Source organism: Meles meles, chromosome 15 (genome assembly GCF_922984935.1).
Source record: "Meles meles chromosome 15, mMelMel3.1 paternal haplotype, whole genome shotgun sequence".
Lineage (NCBI taxonomy): Eukaryota > Metazoa > Chordata > Mammalia > Carnivora > Mustelidae > Meles > Meles meles.
The window spans coordinates 29,911,033-29,932,601 of NC_060080.1; the positions used below are offsets into that span (position 1 = coordinate 29,911,033).

Here is a 21,569-nt window from a genome sequence, read left to right on the forward strand (position 1 = left end):
GTGCATCAGTATCTCATACAAATGGTCTGCTCTAACTCTGAGATTTGTATCATGATCCACAGACTTCTTTCTTAAATAAGACCCCCTTTTCTTTCTGGTCTGCTGTTTGTAAGAGGAGTTGATTTCTCTGAAGGACATCATTAAGACAGTAGACTTCAGAAAAATAAATCTTAATAACAGGGGGCACCCAAGTGGCTCAGTCAGTTAAGCACCTGACTCTTGATCTTGGCTCAGCTCATGATCTCGGCTCAGCTCATGATCTCAGGGTTGTGAGATTGAGCCCTGTGTTAGGTCCTTGCTGAGTGTGGAACCTGCTCAAGATTCTCTCCCTCTCCCAATGCCCCTACCCCACCACCCTCTATTAAAAAGAAAAAAAAAAAAAAGAAAAGAAAAACCTTAACAATGGCAGGAAGAGGCAAACCCATTCAGCCAGAGAGAGAACAAAGTAAGAACTTCCCACTTATCATTGCAAATAGCAGAACATTCTGTCTAGAGGCCACACGTAGCTAATTATGGATTCTAAGCAATAATGATGGACCACAGCCCCGTACTCCAGAAAACTGTGAAGTAGAGAGTTGCTTCTCTTCTATCCTTAGGAAAGCGGATAAGGAATCCGATTTCCTGAAAGATGAGAGCTTACTGCATGAATCCATTTTCAGAATGAGGCATGAAAAAGAGGAACTTATCAAAAATGTAGGAAATTTTGTGAGTTTTTCAAATATAATAATGTGAGAATAATCCTCTGGGATTAATTTTGCAATGAAATTTCCATATTGTGAAATTCTCCAGAAACTTATAAATTTTCACAAACTGTGATAAAAAAAATCCTTTATTACCCAACCATCATTAATATGCATTCTTTAATTATTTTATAATTATATTTTTATTTTTAGTCCCTCTTATGGTTTTTATACCATTATTTACTTCTGGCTGATGAAAGACCTATGTATCCCAAAGTCATTTCCTCAGCTATGACAAAAACAAGGGAAGCTATTAACAGTTACTACGTCATCATTTGATACAGAATAGAAGAAGGAACTGTCATTGTTGTATTTCCAAGATAAAAATAAATGTTAACCTTTTCTCTCTTTCTTGGGAGTGAAATTCTAAGGTATCTTTTAATTTAAAGAAGGTAACTATAGGGGCGCCTGGGTGGCTCAGTGGATTAAGCCGCTGCCTTCGGCTCAGGTCATGATCTCAGGGTCCTGGGATCGAGCCCCGCGTCGGGCTCTCTGCTCCGCAGGGAGCCTGCTTCCTCCTCTCTCTTCCTACCTCTCTGCCTACTTGTGATCTCTCTCTCTGTCCAATAAATAAAATAAAAAATTAAAAAAAAAAAAAAGGTAACTATAGAAAACCCTATTTTTCTTCTTACCTGGCAAGCTTTTGCTATTATGTCTGATGGGGTATCTTGTGAAAAGGCTGGTCTTAGAGCAGCTCCCACCTAAGAAAATGAATATGAGCATTTTATTTTTAAAGATAAGTAGTAAATATAAAGCCTCTTGTGTCTCTGGAGATGAAAACACACAAAACACATCTTTTTATTTTCCTTTTTATCACATATCCCTTATCTTTTCAGTTACAATAAACTCAAACATACCATTTTTCTTTTGCTTCCCAGGAGGTTATAATCATTATCAAATCTATATGAATGCTATACCAAAACAGGAAATTAATCTTTTTCTTTTGTTTTTGTTTAATAGTAAACAGGATTTTCTGACAAAGTCACATATTCCTAGACATAACAGAAAACTGCTATCCTTTTTTTAAAATTTTGTCTATATTTTCCTGAATATATTTCTAACAGTATTTACCTCATGAGTGAATCTCATATAACTGGATTGATTCCTTTAATAACTATTACTAAAAATTCACATAGTCACTGAAAGATCTCAGAGACCATTTCACCTCAAAAAAACACAAAAAAACAGAGGACATTGGGTGAAGGAAAAGGAGAAGTGAGTTAAGGGAAATCAGAGGGGGAGACAAACCATTAGAGACTGCGGACTCTGACCAAAAAAACTGAGGGTTTTGGAGGGGAGGAGGATGGGGCATTGGGAGGGCCTAGTGGTGGGTATTAAGGAGGGCAGATATTGCATGGAGCATTGGGTGTGGTGCATAAACAATGAATCTTGGAACACTGAAAAAATAAAATTAAATTAAAAAAATTTTTTTTAAATTAAAAAAAAAAAAAAACTTTAAAAGAAGGATGCTTGAGGTGCCTAGGTGGCTCAGTTGCTTAAGCGTCAGCCTTCAGCTCAGGTCATGATCCCAGGGTCCTGGGACTGAGAGCCACATCAGGCTTCCTGCTCAGCAGGTAGACTGCTCTCCCTCTCTTTCTCCTGGCTACACCCCCTGCTTGTATGCTCGCTCTCTCTCTGTGTCAAATAAGTAAAATCTTAAAAAAATTTTTTTTTTAAAAAGGATGCTCAAGGAATATTGGTTTATGTACCACTGTCATAGTATTAAGTGAAGGAATGTGAGCTTTAGTTTTAATAAGCCAACCCAGTCACAGATTCTTAAATATATTAGATTTAACATGAATGAACTGAATAAGGAGTTAGATATAGTCAACTCCTACTCTGAGACTTCTTTCTTTGCACAAGAGAGTCAGTCACTGAGATATATCAATAGCAGTTTAGAAATGAATCAAGTGTTCCTCTCCATGACTGAAAACACATGACGGCTAACTGCAGTATTGGTGGTATAGTCATCAACTAATCACATAGCTGGTACTGGACCCTGTACTGAAGAAGAGAATATACTATAAAAGAGATCGCTGGGATGACTGATAAAACTGGAATATGACAGACTATATAGAAGTAATACATCAATGCTGAATTTCCTGAAGTTGATAACTGTTCTGTGGTTATATGAGACATTGTCCTTTTCCTTTGGAAATATAGACTATAATATTCAAGGGTAAAGCTACAGATTTAATTATTCTTTCAATTTTTATTCTTTCAATTTTTCTGAAGTAAAGAACTATTCCTAAATAAAAAGTCAAAACAAAACAAAACAACAAACCTTCATTCTTACAGGTTGGGTATTTAGGAGTAAATAATTGTATATGGGTGTTCCATAGGCAGCTGGGCTAGAAGCCATAACTTCCTCACCTATACTTATGATGGAAAAACAATGGAGCATACACGATTCACCCTTTTTAATTTTGTGTATGCTTGAGTATAGCTTTTAGATGAGGTGTTGTGTATCTGAAGCTAAGGTTCTGGTATAACTACAGTAAAAAAAAAATATATATATATATATATAAATATATGTATGATATTTCTATTAAAATGTATATAATATTTACATATAATATATATTATACATATACACAATTATACATATATGTTATATATGTATAATATATATAGAAAATATATATATACACACACACATATATATATATCTTCTTTCCTTGCTAACTTAAGTTTGTCTTCACATAACCCATCATTATGAGGATTAAATCTATTGTGCCTCAGTTCAAGAACACAAATAAAGTTATAAATTTCAGGGGAAACAAGCATCTCTGTTCAGAATAAAATAAAATATTTTTTGAAAGTAAGTAATTCTTTCAGTAATATTTTTAACTGTTGTTTTTAGAAGTTATCCTTCAGCATTACAAAGCTGTCCTTTGTATTTTTAAAAATGCTTATCAAGTCTTAATATATAAAAGTAATGTCAGCAAATCCACAACACTCTTTGAATGTCCTTTTATCTTTTAAATGGCATGGCTAAACATCTGAACACGAGACTGAAAAGCTAGGCTGCGATTCTATTCTAGTTTTATCACCAATACACTATCAGAACTCGAAAATAGTGACAAGTTTTATACCACTGTTTCTTCAACTGTGGGATTCAACTATGTAACAGACTATGGGAATAAAGATATGCAGCTGAAGTTCCAAATACATTTCTCCAGGGAATCTTCACTCCCTTAATGATCATGTAAAGGAACAATTTTAAGTTTTAAATAAACAGAGTATCTCTGAAAATAAAAAAACAAAACAGAGTATCTCACGTTAGCTTGATATTGCTCCAGAATCACATGGCCTGGAAATTCTGGCTCAGGCACAGATGCAAACTTCTTGATAATGTCCTCAAGTGCTTGGAGACCAGCCATCCGCAGCTGGTTACTATGATCCGTTGCAGCCATGAATGCCATGCGAATCAGGTCAGAGAGATGAAGTACCAACAGGTCATCTAAAAATAGAAATAGAAGGCAAAAAGGAAAACTCCAAAAATAGGTATTACAACACAAAAATATGAAATGAAATAAACTTCTTTTAAAAAGCACTTATGTTTGGGATGCTTGGGTGGCTGAGTCGGTTAAGCATCTGCCTTCCACTTCAGGTCATGATCTCAGGGTCCTGGGATCGAGCCCCACATCGGCCTTCTCTCTCTCCCTCTGCCTGCTGCTACCCCTGCTTGTATACTCTCCCTCTCTCTCTCTCTCTCTCAAATCAATCAATCAATAAATAAATATTTTTTAAAAAGCACTTGTGTTCCACAATTCCACTTGTTTTAAAATAACAAATATACACTTCCAATAAACCTCATGTATCATAATTTCTCAAGAATATTGGTAAACCTTACACAATAGTAATACAGATGACATCACTGGATTTCCAAAAAGGAGTTTGTAATTCTTTTAGAATAGGGTTGGCGGATTGTTCCTATAAAGAACTAGATGGTAAATACTTTTGGTTTTGCCAGCCACATAATTTCTATCATAGCTACTCAACTCTTCTTTTGTAGAATGAGCATAGTCATAGATCACATGTATTTAAATGCATATGCTGTGTTCCAATAAAAGTTTATTTTAAAAAACAGGCTATGGTTTCGATTTGGACTATAGGAAGTAGTTTCCTAACCTCTACTAGAAAAGACTTTTATACAGATAAGATGTAGAAAAGGGAAGTCATCCTCCTTTTAGAGTAAAGGCTACTCCAGATCTGCCAAAACAAAACTTAAAAGCAAGTCTCAAAAGGATTCAAAAGATACCAAGTAATATAACTACATCCCAGAACGAAGTCCAACACTATTTAAAGGAATAAAACAAAATCCAGCACTACTACTATAAAATTTGCAAATCTGGTATGTAATAAAAACTATCAGGGATGCAAAGAAGTAGGAAAATACACCTTGCAACCAAGGAAAAAAAAAAAAACAAACCTTAGTGAACAGAAACAGATCCAGAAATGAAAAGGTGATGAAATTAGCAGACAGGGAGCCTAGAAGAATTATCATAAATACATTGCCTGTATTCAAGATAGAAAACAAAAACCTTAGCATATTTAAGAGAGAAGTAAAAGACAGGGGGAGTCATAAATAAGACTTGTAGAAATAAAGTCACAAATAAGACTCGTAGAAATAAAAAAATAAAATACCTGAGATGAAAAATATACTGGATAAGATTATTAGTGATCAGATACTGAAGAAGAAAATACTGGTGACCTTAAAGTCCTAGCAATTGAAGTTATCTAAAAAATTTATCAAGCTCAAGTACTCTCAAATTCTTGAGGAGGCTGCAAGACTCCTAAAGTCTTTTTGAAGCAGTGGCAATCTGTGGCTCAGCTGGATTCCCAAACAGTTCCTATTTAAACAGGTTTTTGTGGCTGTTGCTATTGTGAAGGTTATAAGACAAGTATCTTCTAATTTTTTCATGTGCTTACCTAAAATTCCAATTTTAGAATCTTAAAAGTTAAAAAAGAATTATCTACTGGTTTGGAGAAGAAGAACAAAGGAGAGAGTTAAAACTTTGGCTGGAAGATCCCAATACTTCCTCATCTAAGGGAGGCAAAAACACATCATCAATAAAAATTAGGTATAATGGGGGTTCCTGGGTGGCTCAGTTGTTAAGCATCTGCCTTCAGCTCAGGTCATGATCCCAGGGTCCTGGGACTGAGGCCCACATAAAATCTTTAAAAAAAAAAAAAAAAAAAAAAAAAAAGATTTTATTTATTTATTTATTTGACAGAGAGACACAGGGAGAGAGGGAACACAAGCAGGGGGAGTAGGAGAGGAAGAAGCAGGCTTTCTGCCAAACAGGAAGCCTGATGTGGGCCTCAATCCCAGGATCCTGGGATCATGACCCAAGCCAAAGACAGATGCTTAAAGACTGAGCCACCCAGGAGCCCAATAAATAAAATCTTAAAAAAAAAAAAATTAGGCATAATGAACAGCCAGAAGTTGGGAGGAAATTTCCAAGGCAGATGGAACTGGACTAATATGAGCTTATTCATATTATGCCAACCCAAAAGTAAATAAAAAGACCCACTACTCCTAATTAAAAAGGTCTAGAAAGATACCAATCTACCAACCAAAAACTAGGCAATTATTACTGAAAGCATTTTGCTTCTCTACACAAATCCCAATCTCTGACTTTTCTAAAGTCAAGATATCTTTTTTCCAAGTTCAAGGAGATGAACTCCTAAAGCAGGGGAGTAGGAAGGGGCATGAGGCAGAAACTCTAAAATGGGGAGAGAACTGGGGGGCTGTTAGAGGTTTATTACATTCTGGGAGCAATAGTTCCATACAACTAAAGTTCAGTGGATACAAAGGGAGGTAAGGATGATACAGGAAGAGCCTGGATAGCACATTTATTTGGTCTATAACTTTGAAGAATACGTGCTGACATGACTGTCCAGAACAGCAGGCAATGGGAACTAGAAAGGATCCTGTTTCAGCCCAGCAGAACAAAGCATGTCAGATACTGGAATCTAGGTTGGAAAGCTGTTCTATCAGCTTACTATCCAGCTATCAATGTGATGTAAACAAAGACCAAGAATATGGGCAATCCACACCCCCCACACACACACTTTGAGCAAATTTCAAGTATGGAGAGTGCTCTCCTCTTTCAAGGATATATAAACAAATAAGCCTATGAAGAAAACACACACAGGCAAAATAAAGATTCTGAAGATTCAGAAAGAGCTAATCTCAAAAATAATTTTCTATAAAAATCAGAATAAAATATAGAAAATCACCTGGCATTTCAACAGAATGCAAAAAATCATGGTTGCTATGGAATAAGAACAGAAAATCAGAAGGAGTCAAAAGGATATGATGTGGGGCACCTGGGTGGCTCAGTGGGTTAAGCTTCTGCCTTTGGCTCAGGTCATGCTCTCAGGGTCATGCTCTCAGGGTCATGGGATTGAGCCCCACATCGGGCTTTCTGCTCAGCGGGGAGCCTGCTTCCCCCTCTCCCTCTGCCTGCCTCTCTTCCTACTTGTGATCTCTCTCTCTGTCAAATAAATAAATAAAATCTTAAAAAAATAAAGGATATGATGTAATGAAAGTAGAAAAAGGACAAAAATTAAAGGAAAACTAAAAACAAAAGAAGACTTGGGGCGCCTGGGTGGCTCAGCGGGTTAAAGCCTCTGCCTTCAGCTCAGGTCATGATCCCGGGGTCCTGGGATCGAGCCCCGCATCGGGCTCTCTGCTTGGCTGGGAGCCTGCTTCCTCCTCTCTCTCTCTCTCTGCCTACTTGTCAAATAAATGAATCTTTAAAAAAAAAAAAAAAACAAAAAACAAAAGAAGACTTAAGATCCACTATGGGGCAGAAAACAGTAAAACATTATCAGTGATACAAAGGAGGAAGATGTGGTACATATACACAATGGAGTATTATGCCTCCATCAGAAAGGATGAATACCGGGGCACCTGGGTGGCTCAGTGGGTTAAAGCCTCTGCCTTCGGCTCAGGTCATGATCCCAGGGTCCTGGGATCGAGCCCCACATCGGGCTCTCTGCTTGGCAGGGAGCCTGCTTCCTCCTCTCTCTCTCTCGGCCTGCCTCTCTCCCTACTTGTGATCTCTATCTGTCAAATAAATAAAATCTTAAAAAAAAAAAAAAAGGATGAATACCCAACTTTTGTAGCAACATGGACGGGACTGCAAGAGATTATGCTGAGCGAAATAAGTCAAGCAGAGAGAGTCAAGTATCATATGGTCTCACTTATTTGTGGAACATAACAAAGAACATGGAGGACATGGGGAGATGGAGAGGAGAGGGAGTTGAGGGAAACTGGAAGGGGAGATGAACCATGAGGGACTGTGGACTCTGAAAAACAACCTGAGGGTTTTGAAGGGGTGGGGGGTGGGAGGTTGAGGAACCAGGTGGTGGGTAATAGGGAGGGCACGTACTGCATGGAGCACTGGGTGTGGTGCAAAAACAATGAACACTGTTATGCTGTAAATAAACAAATAAAAAAATTAAAAAAAAAACAAAAAAAACAAAAAACATTATCAGTGATACAAAGGGAAAACTTGTGAGGATCTCTTCTCATGTAGGCAGGATACAAATAAGGAGAGAAAAAGTTTAAATACAAAGAAAGGAAAGCCAACCTAAAGATCTGCACTACTCCCTAAAAGCCACATGCACACTTATACTTCCATGTCTTTACAAACTCTCCTTACTTTTTGGGCGCCTGGGCGCCTCAGTTGGTTAATTTTAATTAGTAAAACTCTTGATTTCAGCTCAGGTCATGATCTCAGGGTCATAAGATCAAGCCCCGGGGTGGGCCCACATCTTCAGCATGGAGTCTGCCTGAGATTCTCCCTCCCTCTCACTCTCTCCCTTCCCCCATTCATGCTGGTGTGCATGCACACACACACTATCTTTCTCTCTAAAATAAACAAATAAATAAAATCTAAAGCAAGCAAACAAATTATCTTACTTTCCTTGCTTGTAATAAACCACTGTGGTAGGCAGAACACTGGTGCTCAAATGTGTCTATACCCTAATCCCTACAATCTGTGAATATGTTAACTTAGATAGCAAAAGGGGGTTTGTAGTTGTGATTAAGGTGATGGGCTCTGAAATGGAGATTATCCCAAATTTAACAGTGGGCCCAATCTAATCACAGGGGCCTGAAAAGCAGAGTACCGCTCCTGGCTGTGGTCACAGCCGTGTGACAGCTACAGAAGGATCACTGAGACTAGTCAGTGTTGGCTTTGAGGGAGCCACCTCCAAGAGACAGAGAGAGGGGGCCACCACCAAGGAACGCAGGCAGCCAAAGAAGCCAAGAAGAAAAGACTCCTGGAAAGCCTCTAGAAAGGAATGCGGCCCTGCTGATATCTTGATTTTTAGTCCAGTGAGACTCATGTTGGATTTTCTGACCTATAAAAACAATAACATAAAAAATGCATGTTGTTTTAAGCCAGTGAATTTGTCTTCATTTGTTAGAGCAGCAATAGAAAACGAATACCACCAGCTTCTTCTACCTGGAAAATCTCTTGTCTGCCTTTAAAATCAGTTTCAAAATCATCTTTTCTGTGAGATCTCCCCTCGTTCTTCAGAAAATGCATACTACTTGTTTATGTCTCTAAAACACTCTGTCATAATAGTATTTGGACATATAATTGTTTGAGAGAAAGTCTTTCTGTCTTCTAGACTAGAAATTCTTCAAGGATATGGGCTATGTTTTTTTTCTTCTTTGCATCCCCAATGTGTAGCAAAGAATAGGGTTTGGTAAATATCTGATAAATAATGGCATGAATAAGGACACTGTGTTCGTGATATATTGTGCTTTGCTGACAACCGTACATTCGGACTCACATTTTATACGTGGAGTACCACTGTTTTACTTTTTGTTTGTTCTTTAATCCAACTTTGAGTTCCAGTAAACTAAAAGGCATTTAGTAATCAAGGAAACTAAAAGGAGTTATAATGTATAGACTTCAATACTATTAGTATGCACACCTTGTTTTTACATACGTTAAAAAAAAATGACAGGGTGATGAAGAGACCACAAAGTACAAGACAGAGAGTCTATTACTCTTGCACCGCTCTCGGCTTCTCTGGGTCTCCTCATCTGTACAATGAGGATATTGGATCTGACGATCTCTTTGTAAACTCCCTGTAACATCTGATCCAGAGAATTACGGGATATAAAAAGCTTACAAAAGATGAAAAACAGTGTCGAGTTTCAGTAACAGTTTTCACCTTTTCAAAAATACCTAGCAGCATTTCTGAAACCTGAGAGTTTGAGTTGAATTAAATGATGGCATGCATGAGTTCTGATATTCTCCATGGCTGGGCTACATAACCTTTACTTATGTACCTTAACGTTTTGCCATCTCTTTTATACTTAAATGCTAAACTAGGGCAAAGTACAAAGGATGTGTAAGTTACTGCCATTGTTATCTTTAGGGCACATGATTAAGATACATCTACCTTATGAAGGCGTATACCTTTGGACCATTTTCTACAACTTATCTTCTAAATATAGGTCAGAAGATAGGTAGTATGCTTAGGCGACAGAAAAAAAAGGTAAAAGAAACTTGTAAGAAATGAAAGGCACAGTCTAAACCAAGTTGCATAGCAGCAAACCTATATTACAAACCTAGAAAAATACTCTGGGGAAAAAAGTACTGATTTTAAATTTACTTGTAGGGTTTCGTAGTTTAGCAGAACGTGCCATGGCAAGGTCAAAGTGGGCCTGGTCCGCATTCTCACACAAATTGATGATTCGGCACAGGCAGTCTGCAGCGAACACCCGAGTGGCCCAGCGAGGTGCCACGAAGGGCTTTGATTTATCCTCTTCACCTAGTGTGGTGAACATGGTATCATCATCCATCTCGTCTTTCTTCTCAGATTCCTCATCTTTTCCACTACTCAAGGGAGTGGCAGTGCTCATATCTATAACACAAACAAGGCACATTATGACAACCTCACGTACAGCAAAATGATACTTTAGAACTTGCATTAATGTTACAAGATTTCTAATAAAAAAGGACTAAATTCTCACTCCTTTGGAAACAGCAGAACTGGCAGGTCTTTTTTACGTCAATCAGAAAGCAAAGAAAGGATAACATAAAAGTGTTTTTACATATTTCACTAGTTTTACATACTACATTGAATACAGAGTAACCTGGGTTTTTATACACGAAAATTTAGTTTGAATTTAGTTATTTCCCCCAAATCAAAGAAAGCTCATTAGTCTGTAATGTAATTTAACCTTCAACATTTATACAGGGATTTATAGATTAAAATTTATTAGCATTTTTTAATGTAAGCTCAAATATGTATATATATATGTATATATTGATGTTTACATATACAGATACATACATGTACAGGTACAGATACAGATACATACCAGAGGTAAAACAGTCATTATTTTAAGAACATATTTTATATATTAAATACATACCACTAGAAGCTGCCAGGACATCTTTACAAAGCATTAGCCAATGCGAAAGTTTTTCTACAGCCAGTGATGAAAGCATATGCCCCAAAGTATCATGAATATCAGAACATAATTTTCTGTCTGTCTCCCGGTCTAGCATTCCAAAAAGAAGTCCCTCAAGACCAGTTTCTGTTATATTAACACCTTGGTGCCGGCAGTGGATATCACTTCGAGAACTGACTCCAGGTGCAAAAGGATTGACATCTGAAAAGCAAATTTTACAAATGAATTTGTATAGGGTTTTGTTGTGTACTATAGGTAATAAAGACCAAGACTTACGTGTAAATTCACGATTACAACAAAACAAGCTATCTATACATAGAATTTCTGTTCTCCAGTTTATATATCCTTAGGTTTAGAATTTAATCTGACAATATGGGTAAAACTCGGATCCTTAAGACTGATTATTCTGCAGTATTTTAAACAAATCTCCAGGGAATGCTCATAAATATATATTTCATTCCAAAAAAAATTAAGTGTGGAAAAGAGACATATTTCTAAGTAGATTTAATTTAATGGACTAAAAAATAATTATTGCTATATTTGTTGGAAGAACAAATTGAAATTTATTCAGTCTTATAGTTTAGGTTTCTAAAAATCTATAAAGCTGGAACACAAGTTATAAATGGATTGTATCCTAAAAGATCATTTAAAAACTGGGAAAATACTTTCTAAGAAATATTCGATCAAAAAGTCATACTGAGTGGGGAGATGGATAAAATAGGTGGAAGGGATTAAGAGGCACAAATCTCAAGCTGTACGTCACAGGGTTGAAAAGTACAGCGTGGGGAATACAGTCAGTAGTACTGTAACATATGGCGACAAATGGTGACTACACCTGTCACGGTGAGCACTGCATCAAGTACAGAACAGTGGAATCACTATGTTGTATAGCTGACACTAATAAAACACTGTATGTCAATTACACTTCAATTAAAAAAGTCATACTGTTATAAAATAGTCGTTAAATGTCCTGCTTTATCTGAAAATCTTTTCCTTCTTAGAAACAGTGTAAGTTGTACAACTGGCAACCTTAAGAAGGAATACTGAAGGGAGTGCCTGGGTGGCTGAGTGGGTTAAAGCCTCTGTCTTCGGCTCAGGTCATGATCCCAGGGTCCTGGGATCGAGCCCCACATCGGGCTCTCTGCTCCGCGGGGAGTCTGCTTCCTCCTCTCTCTCTGCCTGCCTCTCTCCCTAATTGTGATTTCTCTCTGTCAAATAAATAAAATATTAAAAAAAAAAAAAAAAAAGAAGGAATACTGAGGCTCCAAAGATGGAAGCCCTTTGAAACTTGAAGAGTGAGACAAAGGTGTGTAGATGGAAAGTGGCTCTTTTAGTTGAGTCACTCCAAAGACAAAATAAGGGGAAGTTTGCAGAAAATAGCCACAGTGAGAGGAACTCAGATAATAGGAAAAGTCAAAAGGTTCAGTTCCAAGGAAAGAGAACATTAGTAAAAAATTAGACACAGAGGCCTATTTTTTACTTAGCAGCTGATAGTACGTTCCATATCAGGAATTACACTTCTACGACATGAATTTTCATAGCTATACAACAAACCACTGAATTAAGAAAACACTGAGGGTGCCTGGGTGGCTCAGTCAGTTAAGCACCCCACTCTTGATGTGATCTCAGGGTCAGGAGATTCAGGGCCATATTGGGCTCTGTGGTGGGCATGGAGTCTGCTTAAGATTTTCTTAATCTTAAGAAAGACTGCTGCACTCTGCTTCTCTCTCCCTCTCTTAAAAAGAGAGAGAGAGAGAACACTGATCATTGAGGAAAAATTCCTACAAGGGGAATCACTAGGTCAACGGATAAGCTGACAAAAAATACTGACAAATCCAGAAAATTTGTACGATTTTACATTTCTTTCTACCAGTAGTATAAGACGTTTCTCTTTTATTCATATCTCTCTCAGTGCTAGTTATAATCATTATTTTTAATTTGGTCAGTTTTATAGAAGAAAAATGCAATCTTATGATTGTATTGACTTACACTTAATCACTGGAGGCTGAAAATATTTCATGAGTTGATATTTCTTCTTTGATAAAACGTGTTTCTTATGCTCTCATGATTTTCCATAGATGGGGAAGAGAGGTAACATAGCATGCCTGAGATGACTTAGTAAGGCCTGAAATTCATATTAGCCTTCAGCTAGCATCCCAGTGAAGTGGGTTTCAGGAGGGTTCCCACCATTTCCTGGTCAAAGTGGCTCACTATGCCTAAAACTGTACAAACGGTATGGTTTTGCTGAACACCTGCTTGCGTTTGAAAGTCTGGACTTTTGGAACATGCTTGACAGACCATGCCTAATCAACCAGTGCCCAATAGAAATCTTGGGCACCAAGCCCCTGACAAGCTTTCGTGTTAGACATTTCATATACGTTGTCGGGACTCATTGCTGGGGAGTTAAGCAGCTCCTGTGTGACTTCATGGCAGGTGAGCTCTTGGAAACCTGTACCTGGTTTGCTCCAGACTTCACACCAGTGCCTTTTCCCCCTGCATATTTTGCTTTGTGTCCAGTTGCTATAATAAATCATAACCAAAGGGGCGCCTGGGTGGCTCAGTGGGTAAAGCCGCTGCCTTCGGCTCAGGTCATGATCTCAGGGTCCTGGGATCGAGCCCCGCATCGGGCTCTCTGCTCCACGGGGAGCCTGCTTCCTCCTCTCTCTCTCTGCCTGCCTCTCTGTCTACTTGTGATCTCTCTCTCTCTCTGTCAAATAAATAAATAAAATCTTAAAAAAAAAAATAAAAAAAATAAATCATAACCATAAGCATGACTATATTCTAAGTCCTCCTAGTACATCATCAAACCTCAGGGTGGTCTTAAAACCCTCAGCACACTAAGCTTTAAAAACATTAAAATGTAAATATGCACACTTCAATAAATAAAATAAATTAATAAATATTTTCAAGTATTTCCCCTCTTAGTTTGTCTTTCAATTTTGATTATGGTGACTGATGTGTATAAGTTTTAAAATTTCCTGTGTATTAAAGAGAATTCTATAATTATTTTTGGTGCTATGTTTTCTCTCTTAAAAGCAATACTGTTTATTGTATAAGTAACTTCTTTCATATTCTGCAATGTTAATAGAGCTCTTATATTATCCTAAAATTGAAGTTATTTTAGTACCTTGCTTCTTAGTACCCAAGCAACTTCCCTGCATTAGAAAGCTCTTACAAGTAAAAATTTTCTCTCACAATAGGGGAAATACCTGTCAGTTAAGCTCTGAAAAAGCTCTCAAGCAAACTACCCCTAGAGACCAAAAGGCCAGCTATGAAATTCAAGCTATACCTAACCACCCCCCAAAAAGCAGAAAGAATGGAAGCAAGCAAAGATCTACCTTTTGCTACCCAAACACCTACTGACATTTCTTTTATTGGTTACTCTAGCTTTCCCTTCTTGAGGAAAAGTTACATCACAAAGGGTCAACTAGTATCAGAGACTGGAAGCTTTCAGGTACCCCTAAATAGATCACTTCTCTTTCCAGAAGTCTACTTGTGATACAAAGCAATATCCTTAGAGTTTGTTATCCATTACATAGCTAAATCATCCTGAAGGAATGGCATGAGTACCTTGACACTAAATGCTGTTTACTTTCTTTTGCTTTTTAGCTCCAAACCTTAAAAATAAGGTAAAAGTGTAAAAGTACCAAGAAAACAATACTGGAATTTTTAAATTGATAATGGTTTTATTTAACTTGAAAGAATAAGAAGATTGACCATACTTGAAAGCAAAATGTTATTTAAACAGTAATACTCATTTGAAATGTTGAAGTACTTAAATAAAAAGAATACTGACTGATAAAGTAACTTACGAGTACCAGGGCTCTCCTTGTCGCCTGCATTTTTTGCTAGGCTCATGGCATATTCACACACTTCAGCTGCTTCCCTTTGTGCAAGCTGCCGGAGACAAGCCACAGCTGCTCGGCGAAGTAGCAAATGGGAGCTACACAAGTGAACCTGGAAACCATAACATATTAGACAATTTTCTTTAAAAAACTGCAATCTCATTTGCCTAATGAATATGTATTAACACCTTACTTGTGAAGAGGCTCTTCATTTAACAGCAGCAGTTGTTAAATATATAGTCAAATAATCGACTTTTGAAAAATAATACCACTAATAAATAAATAAAATCTCTTGAAAAATAATACCACTAAAGTAGACAAGGAATATTTTAGTGGCCAAAATAACTGTCCCAAGACCTGGTCACTAAAGATGATACTATATACTTCCACGAAAATCCAGAAGAATCTCTTTCTTGCACATCTTATTTTACACATGGTTCTACTAAATATCATCTAAATTTTTTAAGTGCATGGAGATTATACATAGGCAATGAAAAGTTGGGAGGCAGAGCACAGAGTAAGAATTGAAGGCTAAGAAGGGTATTTATTAAAATAAAAAACAGGGATGCCTGGGTGGCTCAGTCGGTTAAGCACCTGCCTTCGGCTCAAGTCATGATCCCAGAGTCCTGGGATTGAGCTCTGAATCAGGCTCCCTGCTCAGTGGGGAGCCTGCTTCTCCCTCTGCCTGCCTACTCTTCCTGCCTCTCCCTTTGCTTGTGCTCTCTCTGACAAATAAATAAATAAAATCTTAAAAAAAAATAAAATCAAGCAAACATAAACATCTGGAAAGAATTCCAAAATAGGCCCTGTTTTTCATCTCAAAAGTTCCTGAGTCAATGTAGTACACCTTAATACATGAAGTAAAGTATAAGACACAGCACAACATAATGAGTAAGAGCCCAGGCTCTGGTTACTAGATTGGATTTGAATCTTGGTTGTTACTGACTCCTGTGTGACCTTAGACAATTTACTTAATCTCTCTGTGCCTTGTTTGCCCATATGCAAATGTGGAGAGTGATTCTTTGCAGGAATATAGTGAAAATAAAGTTAATGCAAGTATTTTCCCTACAATAGTGATTGAGACATGGCACTTGCTCAATATATATTAGCTATTATCATTATGGCTATAAATCTGACTCATCAAAAAAATATTAAATTATGTTCCATGCACTTGCTTTTTAAGCAAGATAAGTAATATATTTTAGGAAAAAGTCTCATCCAGAGGGGCACCTGGATGGCTCAGTAGATTAAGCCTCTGCCTTCGGCTCAGGTCATGATCTCAGAGTTCTGGGATGGAGACCCACAAAGCATCAGGCTCTCTGCTCAGCAGGGAGCCTGCTTCCCCCTTTCTCTGCCGCCTCTCTGCCTATTTGTGACTTCTCTCTCTGTTAAATAAATAAATAAAATCTTTAAAAAAAAGTGTCATCCAGAAATAGTGGAGGAGGGAACAAATATATGGAATATACCACTTCTTCACAATGCTGACTAGCATATTTTTATGCTACCAATATAGCATTTGTAATTTGATATATTTGCATAAGATTTATACCCTGTGAAATTTATACCAAGTATTAAAATATATATAATATATAAGTATATATAAGTATGTATATGTATATGTGTGTATATATATGTATGTATATATATATACATATATATATTTATATATATGTAGAAGAGTAGGCAGGCAGAGGGAGAAGCAGGCTCCCCACTGAGCATATATATATATACATATATATATACATATATATATATGTATATATATATACATACACACATATATATATACACATATATATATACATATATATATATGTATATATATATACATACACACATATATATATATAAATAAAAAACTGAGGGAATAAAACCTGACAGTTTTTTTCAATAAAATGTTTTATTCACTTCAGCTCCTTAAAATGGAGACATTCTGGAACTTTCAAATATCCTATACTTAGAAATCTTAAGCATGGTCATATGAGATGGGAAGAATAAGTGACTTAGTTTCTTGATTCTTACCACAATTATTTAAAATAAATACATTGTACACATAAAAACTTACGTGTACAATAGAGACAGTATCAGCTCTATCTTAAATAATTATGGTAAGAATCAAATGACCAAATATATATAAAGCAGAACACCATAAAAATTTAATTTAGTTGCAACTGAACAGAACTGTGGCTAAGAGGGGTGCCTGGCTGGCTCAGTCCACACAGCATGGAACTCTTGATTTGGGGGTTGTGAGTTTAAACCCCATGTTGGGCATAGAATCTACTTAAAAAAAAAAAAAAAGAATTTTAGCTAAGAAAATATACTCAACAAATACCGACTGGCAGAGCCAAAGGGGAAAAAACCCTTTAGTTTACCAAGTCTTTTCAAAAACTCCATTTTAATGATTCTGATGCATATTTTTTCCATTCTAACATCTCTAATACTAGAGATGCAAATTATAATTGATGGTGTCTTAGAGTCACTATAAACTAGGGAAAATAAAGACATATTTGCTTGAAAACTTTCCCTTGACACTTTTTGGTAAAAGCCACAAAATAAAGAATAAAACATATTAAATTTGATAAAAATATGTGACTTCCTCATGGCCCTTCTTAGCTCCTTGGGGATAATCACAGTCTATAGTGACATCCATCATTATAGTTTCATTTAGCCTGTTCTTGAACTTTATATAAATGGAACCATGTTGTGTGCTCTCTTCTGTGTCTGGCTTCCTCTCAGCAAGTTGTCTGTGAGATTCACCCATGTGATTACATTTTACCATTCATTTTCATTGCTGTGTAGTAGTCTATTGAATAATGACATCACTCTCTATCCACTGCTGACTGGTAGACATTTAGGTCAGCTCTGTGTTTTGGCTATGATGAATAACCCAGCAGTGAACATTCCTGCACGTGTATTTTGGCACACATGAGTGTGTATTTGTCAGGTGTTTACTTAAGAGTGAAGTTTCTGGGTCGCAGCATATGCATATATTCAACTATTTAAGATTATGCTGAACTGTTTTCCAAAGAAGCTTCTTTGTTTTTCTTAGAGTCCACAAACCTCAGGAACACTGTGTTGCTTGCTCCTACAGTAGAGCTCCATCTTCCTGTAAAAATGCCTGTTATTTTACACTGTATGTCACCTTGCTATCTCTTGCTGTGCCCACCATATACACATCCCTGACAACCAGACACCCCTGTTCTCACAGTGATGATGTGGACATTCAGCTCAAGTCTTTCTCTCACTGACATTTCCTACAATTATCCTAGATGACATAAGCGCCTATGTGCAGAATACTTCTGTCAGGACAAGAGAATGTGTAACTGTGGTCACATGGTATAAAAAGCAGTTGCTGGGGCACCTGGGGGGCTTGATCCGTTAAGTGTCTGACTCTTGATTTCAGTTCAGGTCATGACCTCAGGGTCAACGGGCATGAGTTGACCTTAAGAGGCTCTCTCTAGGGGCACCTGGGTGGCTCATGGGTTAAAGCCTCTGCCTTCGGCTCAAGTCATGATCCCAGGGTCCTGGGATCAAGCCCTGCATCCTGTTCTCTGCTCGGCAGGGAGCCTGCTTCCTCCTCTCTGCCTGCCTCTCTGCCTACTTGTGATCTCTGTCTGTCAAATAAATAAAAATTAAAAAAAGAAAAAAGAAAAAAAGAGTCTCTAGGCTCCCTCTGCCCCTCCCCCACCCCACTCATGCATGTGCACACACAAGCACACACAATTCTTTCTCAAAAAAAAAAAAGCAGTTGCTTGCCCAGAGGGAAATAACAATAATTCAGAGTGGTGGTTTTTCTTTCAAAGATACATTCTGAATGTTCTAACATCTAAAATCAAATTTTAATACTTTTATATCTTTTAAAGATTATTATGGGGAGACTCACCTCTCAATACATTTGCTGAAAAAAAAATCTCATTTCACTTGTGTTAGGTATTACATGTGGTATCACGTAATACTGCCATTTCTGATGGCAATGACTGAGCAAAAATGAAAATGAAATTTATAAGAATCTGAACTGATTTCACTAATTTGGATTAACCCATGTGTGGACTATTTTTCACTGTCAAAAGATCTGGTAAGAGACTGCATGGGGGTTTTCGGCAATGTGAAAATAAGACTACCCCTTGAGCGGCCCCTTTTCTCATCTCTATCCTGCTATGCCCTCTCCTTCCAACCAGCTACCTGTAATCTTACTACTTAGCCTTTTGGAGAGGGTTCAGGAAAGGGCTCCAACATGCTGTGTAATAAAACTCTTGGTATTCTGCTAAGGAAATGAGTTTTGAGGCATTTTCTCACGTTAATACACAGGAAGCTCATTGTGTAGACTATGGTTTATTCATAACCTCCACTGAGGTAACGAAATTCACATTATTTACTTTACCAGATCCTCTTAAATGTGTTCCATCTCAGAAGGTCAACCTCCATGGAGGAACCAGATAACCTAAAGAGTGTGTGTGTGTTTTCATCACGTTTGTCAGTTACCTAAGCTGTATCATGTAACAGCTTGCTCACGTAGAGCCGCCTTACTCAAGAGATGTCACCAATGCCCTCAGAGGTTAGGCAGTAGGCCATGGTTTTTGGCAGGATGCCACATTTCTTGCTGCAGAATGCCATCAGATGTAAACTATTCATCAACTATTTTTTTTTTTTTTGTGGATGTTTCCTGTACACATTTTATGTGCATCTGGTTTCTGCCCTGCAACATACTCAGATTCTTTGATGGTCTAGGACTGGTTCAGTTCCCCCTGGTCTATGGTGAAGCAAGAGAAAATCCTGTTGCATAAGTTAAATATACCACATCAGATCTAACATCTAATATGCTGGCCTTTCAGTTCCTTCACCTCATCCTGAATAACCTTCTCCTCCCTTTATGTGAGCGGTATCTTCTCATGGTTACACCTACAGGATTTCTTTCTCTCTATATATCAGGCTCCTGCTGTCTTTTCCCTCCTCTTTTATCCAAATGAGACCTCGTGATGCATTACTATTTTAGCAATTTCTTGTTACAATCCTTATTTCTTTCATCCTGCTATCATTTACTTGAATCTCATTGGCCAAAGTCCAACTATGAATGTTTCAAAGTATCTGGCTGCTCAATGGTTGGTTATAGATGCTGGAGAAAAATTTTACAAGGTGAAAACTGCTACCATCATGAATCACACAATGGATCCAAAAAAGGGTCACTACCCTCTGCTAAACCCTCAGTACTACCACAGAATCTTCTATTTCTGCAGTTAATTCAATCTCCCACATCCACTCTCCTCAAACTTCTGGCCCTCTTCTTTGCTCCCTCACTCATAAAACTTATCTTCCCTTTTACTTGATTAAGAAGTAAAGGTCTTCAGATGATAGCTTCCCCAACTTCCAGCCACCAAATCCAAAAACCCACCTATATCTATACTCATCCTCTCCTCTTTTCTTTATGTTGCACTGGGAGAGACATTCTCTTACTTGTGCCCTGGAAACTTCATTCCATCAGAAACCTTGGATGATTATCCACTCTCTGCCCCGCACCTCCCATCCTACTGGTTCCATCTCCTCAGCATTTACACCCTCACTTCTCACTACTGTAGGAGAAAAAGTCTTGCCTGACCCCCATCACTCCTTTGACCTAATGGCCCTCAGTCCTCTCCTATAAAGTCAACTTCAGAATGAAGTTTCTGTTCATAGCCCGATGTATTTGGGCTTTTATTTGTAACCACTCTGCTACATGAACTCTTGCTAAAGACATCACGTGACAAAAGTCCAAGGACACATTATAGCTCTCATCTTGATCTCTCAACAATGTGTGATATAGCTGACCACTCCTCTCTACTCCACTTGGCTTCTGTGAATACTACAAACTCTGTATTTCCTTTAATCTCTCGGATTGCTTCATAGTTTTCCTGATTCTTTTTCTTTTCCTAAATTTTATATCCTGGGTTCTTCATTCAGCATTCTCTCCCTCGTGATCTTAACTACTCCTGTCTTTATTTCCCATCTAAATTCTTATGCCTCCCAAATTTATGTTTCCAACCAAATTTCTCTTTTCTGAGCTCCAGGCCATGAAACTTACCAATTATCTAAAACTGATTTAACGATACCCACTCTTCCCAACCTCTTCCTCTCCTGGTGTTACCAGTCTCAGGAAATTACATTACTATGTTCAAGTCAGAATATGGATTTATATCCCTCTCTCTTTTCCTTATAGCCAATTAATCAACAGATTCTACTGATTTTTCCTTTTTTCTTTTATTAAGATTTTATTTGCGAGAGAAAGAGAAAGCAAGACACAGAGCACAAGTGCAGGGGGAAGGGCAGAGGGAGTGGGAGAAGCAGACTCTCCACTGAGCAGGGAGCCTGACATGGGACTTGATCCCAGGACCCTGGGATCATGACCTGACCCGAAGGCAGATACTTAACCAACTGAGCCACCCAGGTGCCGCCACTGATTCTTCCTCTTAAGTATCACTCAATTCTATTTATCTTTCCCTATTCCCACTGCTGCCAATAAAGAGCAAGACATTACCATCTCCCTCCTAGACCACC

At 37.7% G+C, this 21,569-nt stretch overlaps 1 protein-coding gene across 3 annotated transcripts in view; it reads right to left on the reverse strand.

Annotated features, from left to right (window-relative positions):
* The window catches only part of HEATR5B (HEAT repeat containing 5B), a 105,758-nt gene that overhangs the window by 34,479 nt on the left and 49,710 nt on the right, over positions 1-21,569 (reverse strand). For all 3 annotated transcript variants that reach the window (XM_045979445.1, XM_045979443.1, XM_045979444.1), the window contains exons 22-26: positions 15,009-15,153; positions 11,158-11,397; positions 10,392-10,643; positions 4,022-4,203; positions 1,373-1,441 (exon numbers count right to left, since the gene is read on the reverse strand). In XM_045979445.1, coding sequence (XP_045835401.1) covers positions 1,373-1,441; positions 4,022-4,203; positions 10,392-10,643; positions 11,158-11,397; positions 15,009-15,153 — 888 coding nt within the window. The remainder of the gene's footprint in view (positions 1-1,372; positions 1,442-4,021; positions 4,204-10,391; positions 10,644-11,157; positions 11,398-15,008; positions 15,154-21,569) is intronic.